Source organism: Anabas testudineus, chromosome 8 (genome assembly GCF_900324465.2).
Source record: "Anabas testudineus chromosome 8, fAnaTes1.2, whole genome shotgun sequence".
NCBI lineage: Eukaryota > Metazoa > Chordata > Actinopteri > Anabantiformes > Anabantidae > Anabas > Anabas testudineus.
Window position 1 is genome coordinate 7,416,860 of NC_046617.1, and position 11,609 is coordinate 7,428,468.

Below are 11,609 nucleotides of genomic sequence, written 5' to 3' on the forward strand. Positions count from 1 at the left end.
ACGCACTGACACAGGAGCCTCCCTTCACTGCAGAAAATAGGGAACTTTTGAGAAAATGTGCTTTTGTATGTTTTTACGCTAAATTAAACCTTTTTAAAGGTTAAATATCACATCATTACATTTTTACTTCAATCAAATACAGTAATTACTGTGAGTTTAATGATCTTATAGGTAAGCACTTTTATATAAAGCACTTTTAAAAGTGAAGAGCCTACAAATAGACAGCAGATGGCACAATCCCCTATATTTACACGTTTTGTTGACCTTGAGCTTGTGTGATGTTACAAAACACATTTGTTAAACGCACACAACCCACACACACACACACACACACACACACACGGAATATACAAGGATAAGACATCATGCATTTCTTAGTCCCTTACCATAACAACTTAATACCTAATCCCAGTTCTTATAACCTATAACTTTAACATAAAGGTTTTTGTACCATAGTCATTAAATCTTAACTACTAAAAAACCCCTTGAAGTTCTCACGACCACCCAAATACACACTTCAAGTATGCATACTATTATTATTGTTGTTGCTGATGAGGCTATTATTATGTATATATATGTATATATATATTATGTATTATCTAAATTGCAATACATTTAAATACATATCAATTATAATATTTTGTTCTTTGTGGAGGTCATCACAGGCTGTGGTTAGAGGTTCTGAGTCATCGCTCCACTTTTTTTATAGAAGCGGTTCTGTAAATGTTATGAGAATTGCTATGGAAAACCAATGGGGGACACCTTGGCATGCTGGAACAACATCCCTCTGCAAGGGAACTCCCATACGTTTAGGCTTACTCATACAAATAAATGTGACCAGCTGGTTGTCATGGAGTCTGATGACAAGTTTCCACAAGCTACAGACAGGCCTTTTCCACTTTGGATAAACAATGTTTGGTGTCTCCATAGAAATCCAGAGGTGGAGCTCTGAGAGCAACATAACTAAATTAGAGAACATGCGTCATGTCACCAGACTACAAACTTTCATTATGATTTAAACAGGACATTCAGTTATCATTAGTTATGAACAGGAATATGTAGCCTCTCCGTGTTATCTGAGTCAAGTGAAAAATCATAAGCAAAACTGTGAAAATACATGTAAAAAAATCTTTATTACAAATTATGAAAACAATTTACATGATGCATTGTGATGCCATTATAAAAATGTTAAATTACTTAAATTATACAAGATAAAACACTGGTATTAATAACACACATTAATGAAATACAGATTTAAAGTGCATTTACATGGTGTATCTGCTTGTCAGTTGTGTGTAGTTGTCATAATTAATGATTAATAATTAACTAATTATTAATAGACAATCGTGTAGAAGCCTTTATATCTTAATATAATCTTAACGGGTACAATCTCTTATAAACTGAACCAGTAAAATCTTCTTTAACAAAACTATCAACATGTTCTTCATTACAACAAATTATTTTATTGTAACTATGACAAATATACTAGACTAAGATTTTACACTTAATTAATGCAGTAGTAACGAATCTGCATGAATATTTCTCTTCTGCAGTCGGCACCCAACCCATCACAGCTAGATAGCTACTTGGTGTGCTTGGTGTCATCTTTGCTCATCACCACAGCCCTTACCATTTTCTTTTCATACCAATATATTGCTATGCATTGTATGAGGAATACTGAATTTTTGTTATGAAAATACACAGGATACATGTTTGCTTTCAGAAATGACTGCACCAAACCTCAGTAGAAATATTAAATACCATAAAAGCATTCTCAGGTCTGACCTAATTGTTTATTAACACAATTGTTTATTGGTCAGACTTATCTGGAGGCCTGTGTGTCTTCAGCTTCATAACCATAGCAGCTTCAGAAGCATGTTGCTGTAGTTGAGGTCATGTTAGGAGTCTTTGGGGTTATCCAGAGGAAATGTATCCACCCATTTCTGGGTGCGAGCTCGACACTGATCCCAGTCGTACAGTGGACAGTACTGAAAGTAACGCAAGGCTTTGTCTGTTTTGACTGTGAAGGAGGTACAAGCCACAGCTAAGGTGTAACGGTTCAGCAGTGGTGTGTAATTATACATGGGGCTAAGTATCCAGCGGAGTATGTCATTAACCATAGCCAGGAACCAGATCACCAGCGATGGCATGCGGACTCTTCGGAAGTTAAATGTTGAGAGGAACATCATGTTGAAATCCTCGTAACTCTTGTAGGGTGAGTCATCGTAGCAGAAGAAAGCCTCACCTCCGACTGTCTGCGGCCGCTCTCTGAGGGCTCGAGCTGCAAGTACATGCATCCAGGCCACATTGCCTAGCAACACAAACAAATGGGTGAGTGCCAAAGTCAGTGATGAAAGAAGTAAACCTAGATACAACATTACACTGACATCCTCACTGTGAGGTCTCTAATGTAGCAATAGTACACTTGAAACTTGTTAGTCCAGTAGCCAACCTGTACAATTTAACAGGAACTGCAGTTTCCGTTCTGTTCACACGCCAGCCACCATACACATAGACTGACAATGTAATATCAGGGATTTGATCATAACCAACATGCAAAACCATGACCAGATAAGAAAATACATCACTAAAACCAGCAAGTTGAAACAGATGGGAAGTGTCATCACAGCTAAGTTTCTGATGAGGTTTTCATACTGCTGAATAGACATTGGCTGAGGTGTGACTTCAGACTTCCTGTGCAAAATGCAGAAAAAGAGGCTGCGTAACAACCGGTGATGTCCAATAGGGCTCACAGAGGGACAGGATTGTCCCTATAGTTCATCGCGTTCATGTTTTTTTGTACCTGAGTCATGTGCCTGAGAGGACATTAGTGTTTTTTTTTTTTGGCCTGAGCCTGAGTATTCCTCAGACACTACACAACCAGGCTTCTGTGAAATGCAGAGGAAGTGGCTGCATGCTAACTGCACTTCTGCTTTTAGTCCGGGCGAGAACACAAGCTGTCGAGCTAGGCTGTTCGAAATTTCTCCTTTGAAGTTTGGTGTACTCATGTTTGCTCTGACACATGAGCGCAACAGAGTTCTGATCGAAGGACATTAAAAAGCACTCCGACTTGTCTTCAAAGTTGTGGCTATGACAAAAACTGTAGTTTTAGGCTCACCTGCATAGACACGCCCATGTTCAGTGTGGTCTGGTACTCCCCCAATAATCAAGCCTCCTCTTTGAACACCCAGCTTGTAGAAGTCCTTAATTAACTCGTGCCCCTCACCGTAGATCCCTGTTGGCCTCAGAGAGCATGTGTATAAACACTTTCCACCCTTCACCTAAAAAGGAAATTTAAACCAGGTTTTGAGTGTTGAGAATCACACAGGAGGTAACAAAACTAAATTAAATTTATAAAATAATACACAAAGGGTCCATTTCATAAATAGCTTGAGTGAGACCACAGCAAGGCCACACGGAGATGATCTCGCATTTTGCAGCATAATTGCGCAAGTAACTCCCCTGTAGTGATTTCTCTGAAAATTCAACTCTGAGAAAACAATTCTCTCTCAATCGTGATATGCAGTATTCATCATTTTTATAATAATTTTTTCTATTCTGCATTTGTAGGCCCACAGCATGTCAACATTGTTTTCTTTTTTAGTTTTTACAGGGGGTCAGCTGTTAAAATGTGCTTTTAATAAATCAGTATTACTGTGATTTGGACAGTAATACTGTAACAGTGAAAGCACCAGAACCCATATTAATCCATCTGTGAAGTGAATTGTCAAACACTGTACCTTGGTGCCATTGGCTTCAAGCACAATTTTCTCTGCCTTCGACTTGCTCTTGGGATAGGCCATAGTGTGCTGAACATTGTAAGGTGTGTCTTCACTGCCTCTGTAGAGAAAAACGTCAAGCAGTCAGAGAAGGCATTCAGCAGAAAGCTAGCTCAAAGTGTTTTCTTGACCCTTCCACATGCATGAGAGGAATGTGTTGAAATGAGGCTAAATGGAAAAAATCATCTCAGAGGGGAAACTTGCAGAGAAAGAGAGAGAGGAACTCAGAGTCACAGACAGGAAAAAAGATAAAAATCAAATTGAAACGTGTCTGTGCTATGGTTCTTGTCATATATTGCAGCATTCAACTCAGCTGTGTTTATACTAAGCCAGTCTTCAACAAGAGCAGACAAAGATTCATTCTTACACAGTGACTTAAACCTGTGATGTAAACATACAGAATGCCAAATATTTCTCTGGGCTACAGCTGTAGATATATACATGCATATCCACATGCATAATTACCACAGAACACATGGAAGAATGTCATGGCTTGCAAAAAAAGTGCAGGTGGGCGCTGGCGGTTTGCCAATACGGGGATGTATAGGTTTGGAATTTAAAAATGTGTAACCATCCATTAGCTAGACCTGCTTAAGAAGGTTGGAGCTATTCCCAGATGATTATGAGATGATGATAACTGTCAACCAAAAATCTAAAAGCATGGATCCTCAAACCAACACATATATGAATGATCTCACTGTATCACAACAAGACACAACAAGACAAAATCATGTACATAACTCTGACTCACAACATTAGGAGTCCACTCTGTTTGTCATCTGTGATTTTATTCTTGTACAGTCGTTTTTGTTGTGGTTTCTGTGTGTCGTTGCACCAAACATGATGCAGACACCCCTCAAGACAATCAATACTTAAAAACACCATTGTCAGCTGGTGCTGTCGTCTGAGCTTTCAAAGGTGAAAGACAGGACACAATGTACAGCCAAAAATACATCATTAAAATGTGCCATCTTCAAAGTGTTTGTCAGCAAGTTGAAAACACTTGGATGTGGTTGTTATTCAACAAAGTTTTTTCCAGCATCAACCGATGCATCATTCACGTTGAGCCGTTTTTTCCGTCTGGAACTGGTAATACGTGTTTGGGATTAATCTTACAGACAAGTTGCAAGCTGTACAGCTGCAGCAGCATTATATAACATGCTTCTGATAGTAAACTTCAAAGGGAATCATTATGTAGTGACACAGGGAAGATAAAAAAAATGACATTACATCACTGATTCTCCTTGATTACACCACTAGGGAACTGAATAGTGTGTGTTTTTGTACTCTGACCTGCACCCATTCATATCTGTATTCTGTAAGGAGACTCGTGTTTTTCACTGTGGTGTAGTCAGGAATGCCAGACGGTGACCACAGAGCTGGAAGAGCTGAACGATTACTCTTAAAAAGTACTGTAAATTACTGTATAGCTGTCAGTGCTTGGGTGTGTCCTCCAAAGACACAGGCCTTTTGCCAAGCTGGCAACAGCTGTTGTTCTGTGTGCTACAGTATCACTGATTTAGTTCAGTAAGTGCTGCTGGACTGGTCCACACTGTCTAAAAGTTTTTATTATGTCCTATGAAAAGAGCATATTAATCTCACACCGGAGGAACACTTTCATCTTGACCTTTGAGGAAAATACACATATTTATTGTATTTGTTTGATCTTTACCTGATGAATGCATCTCCATTGATGTTGGGACCGACCACCTCCATGCTGCTGGTGTATACCAGGCACTGGATACCACACTCCACACAGGCGCTGATCACGTTTTCCGTTCCTGGGAAGAAAGATAACATTGTCCATTAACAGACGGAGAATGCTGGGGTTTGAATTTGAATAGACTGAATTTTTATTAGGTGACGCAAGTTTCTCATTCCTGTAAAGTCACATAATTGACTTTAATGTAGCTGTGCGTCTTCAGTGTGTCTGAGTCCACACAGCCTAAATCTGAAAGTCTAAAATTCTCCTTTGAAACTCAATACAACAATCAAGATCAAAGCTGTAGTATACTGTAGAGGTTAAAAGTCTAGGGCACATGCTCCACCAACACCTGGACTTTATTAGTGAACATGTAGTGTAAAGAAGAAGAAGAGAGAATGAAGATAGAGCTGGACTCACAATGACAGTTCGTGCTTTAATCTTTAACTGGCCAAAGCCATTATGATTCACCCAGATGCGTCATGAAGATTTGTATCACATTTCATCTCAGTAGATCCTGCAGATCCATCAAACAGACAAAGTGGAGGACCAACCGACCAATGTTGTCATACCTAAACAATGCCAGCAAGGCTAATGCACAAATTTCACCTTGGGGAGAAATGTATGGTCTCACCGCCACTGACATAAAAAGTGTTCATTGTCTTGTAATAATGAGGAACTTTTAGCGTTTAGGAAACACTTTTTGGAGTCCCCTCCAAAAGTACTAGAATATTAGGGCTCTTTACTTTGTTGAAGTTTATAATTAAGGTGCATGATTTCACAAAGTAAGATTACAGATGCTAGAAGTTAAATTATGTCAGGCTGAATAGCTAACTGAATAGATAACTTGGGGTTTTGAAGTATAAAACCTGTCTTACAGACGTTTCAGTGCCCTGTGGCTACGATAGTTAATCTGTCTCACTCACAAATGTATGTCAAGCTGAAGGCCAGAAAACACAGAGCCTTGATAGTTCACGAAAACAGATACTAACTGGAAAACAATGTCAAGACTCCCAGCCCTTTTCCGTGTCCTTGACACAGGCACAAACACTTGAAATCTTTTTAGGCTTGGTGAATTACAATAGTGCAATAAGTCATCGTGAACGTATTCAGCTTCACAACGACAACTTGCAGACATGTGAATAAATGATCCATTCAGTTCTGGAAGGAAAGATACACTCCTGTTCTGGGAAACGGGTATTTGAAAAGCCCTGAGATGACCCAAACAGATGACAAAGGTATCTTTTGACCATTTGCTGAATCACAGTAGGCATCAACACCAGTCTAATTCACAATGAACAAAAACCCAGACACAGACAGGGGATATGTAAATGGTTTTTGCAGCTTGCTCTATAATAAACAATATCCTCAGCCTGGATGGAGATTCACATAAATTAAAAACATGTGTATCCTTTCAAGCTCCAGTATTTCCTGAGCATATTTTCAAATGATAAGACTGAATACATTTCAGTTTTGCTTTCACTCAACAAATCCTTGGACAATACCACACCCAGCAATGAAAAGGTCTAACTAACATGTCTGAGTCTCTAAAACCTGTGACGCTCCACTCTTTTCAAAAAACACAGCGGTGAGGCCGACTGTGGCATTTGGTTTATTTATTACCGTGAAAACGTGCTGCCCGGACTACTAGCCTGAAAAACAACACGTGCAATAACCCACGGATGAAAATAGTTCTCAACAAATGCTCAACACTCCTAACGAATGAGTTACAGCATGTTACTAAAAATGACGCTGACCAGCTGTTCTAGGGAATCAAGTCTTTTTAGGAACACGAATCTGTGTTTGTGATCTACTTTTTAAAGATCTGTTTCTTCAGTAGGACCAAAGAGGCTTTGTGTTGAGGCGCGTGTGTTTTTAAAAAGGGGTTTGGAGATTGTTTTTAGGTTGTGTATCTCTGCTAAATGGTCAACTTGCAGTTTAATTGCATGTCGATCCAGACTTATATTCTAATCAGTTCATCCATGAGTCCAAGTGGATGTTCCACATGTAATGAAAATGCCTCATGTGGAGGCATAAACACTCAGACAATGTCACCAGGTTTATACTAAAACATTAGGAAAAATATGATTTGTTGTGGGTCTAAACGTCCTGCTGTGTTCAGGTGCTCCACATAAGTATGTAATTCCCTACGTTTACAGTGGGGTTATGTTTTAATTAAACAACTGGCTACATGTTGTTTGTCACGTCTTTTAAAATATTTGTAAACCAAATGATCTAAAGTACAACAAGCCCTGCATACTGTAAACATTTCTTTAGGGTCTTGGTTGCACTCATCTTTTCCGTATTTCTCTCAACTCACTAGTTTTTTTTTTTTTTTTTTAGGGCGTTTGTAGTGCTGTTGTTTAGCAGTCCACACTAAGTTGTGTTTAGAGGACGTGATGCAATATGGTTTTCCAAAATGACAGCCTTAGACAGTATTCAGGTTACATATACGGCAAGCTTGTGCAACATAACAGAAACGACAAACAACCACACAAGCACACCTCTGTGACTCAGCTACCTACACACACCACCTTACTGTGGTTTGTCACAAGGCCCTAACCTTTAACGATTTTCAGATGACTATATTTAGCTGCAGCTACAGCAGCTCTGTTACTGTAATGCCAAGTTCCCAAAAAGGAAGGGTAATTTTGTGGGTCCGTTAGGAAACCACTGGCTAGGTACTTTTAATGTGTACTAGGGCTGCCAAGAAGTCAAACGTTTCCCCGCACTTTACACCACCAAGTGATAGAATGTGGCAGGCTAACGTCATTATAACCAACATTTTTACAATCCTGGATGAATAATAAAACCCAGCAGGCGTGGATTTCCTCTGTTTTGTAGAATTCCAAAGTAAAACGTTCACAGTTCAACTGAGCCGCCCAGAAATGTTTCCTCTCCGTCCCTGTTTTATTGTCATTTTCCGTTCGGGTCACCGCTCCCCTCGATGCCTCACCTGTGACATTGACCGAGTAAATGAGGGTCTCCGGGATTCTGTGCCAAACGTCCACCAAGCTCGCTGTGTGGATGACAACGTCGGCCCCGCGGGAGGCCTCCAGCACGCTGTCGTAGTCTGTGATGTCCCCCTGAATGACCACCACCTTTGTCCGCTCTATGGGAGAAACAGGGAGGAACAAAGTCAAAGGACCGTTTTCCAAAGAATTCTTCAAGTAGAAGTGGAAAAAAGGCTCAGAGGAATTTGTTTACCAAACAATCACAAAACTTCCTCTTTTGAGGAATGTCTGGACAACACGGTCCTGCCTCAGCAGCAACACAGTATGTTGTTCAAGGGTAGCATCATCTGCTCACACGTTTGTAATTGCATACTGTGATACCATCAGCTCGGTATGTACATTGTGATTCTGTTAGGAAACGTATAATTTGCAAACCCCACTTCTAGAGGAGGGGATTTTCTTAAAACACAAAACTCAAACTTGTCAATCTGTTGTCAGCAGGGGCGCATAAGGAAAACCCAATTACACAATGACGCACTTCATGACAATGATGCGAAAAGACAGAAACATAACCCTCCTCCGTGATTTACAGCAACAACACCCAACAGTGCCCACAACAGTCGGATAACAGGACACTTACTGAGGGAGTCTGAAGAAAGAATATTGCACAATAGCAAATGTCAAATAAAACACTAAATATTTTGCGGTGTACAACATAGTTACACCCAACTATCCCTCCTACTTGGAAACATCATGTAGTGTTTTATTATCTTTATTTTTTTTTTTTTAGTTAATGATATTAAGTGTCATTATCATATATAAAGGCCTTGCACGCCTGGTTTATCTTCGCTCTTAAGCACTGTCCTTGAAATTCCAGCTGATAACCTTTAGCTGACATTAAAGGAGTGGACTTCTGAACGTGTGTTGCAATGCAGACAACCAACAAGGTATTTGCATTCATCTTTGTGATTTTTACAAATGGGAAACGACATATTCTTCATATTAAATGCTTCAAAATAGTGAAGAACAGATAAAACGACACAAGTCAGTGACTCATCTTACTCAGGCTTAAACGACTGTAACAAACGTCACTGAGGCTGAGCTCTCCAGTTACTGTGAGCTGATCCTTCCGGGGGCCGAAACTGCCGCCTCAGTGCTGCCTGGCAATAAATAATGAAAGCCCAACAAAGCATTTCTCACAGCGTGAGAGAAGTGTGATGTGTGGTTAGGTGCATCCCTCCCACCTGAGGGGAAAAAACCTTTATGCTGAATGTGACTTCTGTACTACATTTGTGTGTGAGCACAGAATAAACACGACACAAGCGGACACCATTTGAATCACACCAGGACACATCTTTATCCTGGAAGAGGAAATGCTGGGGAGTTGGCTATCCCGAGTTCTCTGTCCAGCTGTCATCACCACAGGCTGGAGCAGTGACAATACATCACATGAGGGAAATTAATGTCAGGCGATGCCACATAAACAATTCAGCTGAACTAAGAAGACGTCATCACTGCCTGTCACACTACTGAAACCCCTGTTATTTATACTCTATATCACACACATCATCTCCACTATTGGGGTTTCATTTAAACAGCCATATAGGTGCTTGTCCTCATTATTTCCAGTAGAAATGCAATATGGTGAAGTGAAACATGTTCATAGACATGGACTTAAGAAGATTAAAAGAGCCAGTGTGCGCAGGGGACATGGAGCAAAGGCAACTGGACACACACATATTGCAACACATCAAGCAACATCACGTCTTCTGCTGATCACAAACTAGATATATGGATTTCAGACAGTAGTACGTAGATAAGAACTTATTCACAAAAGGACTGAAATAAAATGATCACAAGAGCTCCATAGCCTGTCATACATGATCCAGTTGACGAAAGCTTAATTTAACTTAATTTATTATAAAAAAAAAAAAAAGTAAGCGACTGTGTCAAATAGTAATAAACCTAAAATCAGCATATTAAAAAAAAAAAAAAAGGCTTTAAACGCCTCTGCTTTCCTCACCTGTGCTCATTCCCTCCAAACTGCGGTCCGTGTGTTTGTCAAACACGCGTACCTCCACCAGCTCGTCCTCCTTCTCCAGCAAGACCCTGAGCAGGTGCCTGCCGAGGAAGCCGCATCCTCCGGTTATGAGATACACGAGTCCCCGCTGGCTTCCAGACATGCTGCGAGACTCTGCTGCAGTAACACTGCGAGATTCAAAGTACTTGTCCCCTCAGCTGCACACTGCCCTTAAACGCACCAGCTGCAGTTAGTAGATGAGTGTGTTTTGATTGGTGCAGCAGAGGAGGAGGGGGCGGTGCAGAGTCCACCATGCAGACACATGAAGTACTATATTAACCATCAATAGGTCACTACCAGCTTAACCAACACCTATTTCTAAGTCAAATTATAATCAGCAGGGGCTGATTATAGAGAGGCCAGAGAGATGTCAATAAATTAGCTTCAGCTGGAGTAATGAATGGGTTTGTCAGAGCCTCAGCTGTTCTGGTCTGTGCATGTGATCAAATTGTCAGAGCTGGTGGTAAAGTTTAGCTCCTTGTGGGAAAGAAACTGGAAGAAAAGTCAGGGAAGACAGGGTTCAGTTCAAAAGGCTTCCTTGAGATTAGGGGCCAGGATAAGCAGAGAAGTGCTTTCAATATGTTGTCGGGCAAATATGTATTTATGCACGGTTTTGTTATTAGATCCTCAACAAGAATCTAAAAATAACCACATTCTGCCAAGATGAGCTGGATCTTGAGACAGCTGCAGCGAAGGCCTGTGCAGCCTCACAAGCAAAGAACTATGCACATGTGGTCTTCACGGACATCTGGTCATAGCCGGCGTGTTGGTGGGTTCAGGCGAAGTCTGGAAAAGAACAAAAACCTGTATCTCAGTGAGGAGGGGTAGCTGATCCTGTTGCCAGAGATAACACTGTTTTAAAAGCTGTGATTGCTCAAACAAAACATACGATGTAGAGACTTGAATGAAATGGTCCAATGTTAAGTTTGGTTAGTCACCACAGTGGAGGTTCCTGTAGTTAAGTAGTGCCTCCTGGCTACTGTTCATGTTTGCATTAATCAGTGTAAATATCAATTATGCTGCAGGAGTCTCTATGATCTTTTTAGTCTTATCTGTAGGGATACATTGCTACAAGATTCATAGTTCAAAGAATA

The 11,609-nt window shown here is 40.4% G+C and overlaps 1 protein-coding gene across 1 annotated transcript; it reads right to left on the bottom strand.

The window, feature by feature from the left end:
* Window positions 1-1,140: 1,140 nt before the first annotated feature.
* On the bottom strand, window positions 1,141-11,285 carry hsd3b7 (hydroxy-delta-5-steroid dehydrogenase, 3 beta- and steroid delta-isomerase). The gene is made up of 6 exons (XM_026359670.1): window positions 10,459-11,285; window positions 8,438-8,593; window positions 5,452-5,560; window positions 3,741-3,840; window positions 3,119-3,281; window positions 1,141-2,311 (listed from the first exon to the last, which is right to left on the bottom strand). Exons 1-6 carry the CDS (start codon window positions 10,616-10,618, stop codon window positions 1,899-1,901), a joined length of 1,101 nt encoding a protein of 366 aa, XP_026215455.1. The 5' UTR covers window positions 10,619-11,285; the 3' UTR covers window positions 1,141-1,898.
* Between the last annotated feature and the right edge of the window lie 324 nt (window positions 11,286-11,609).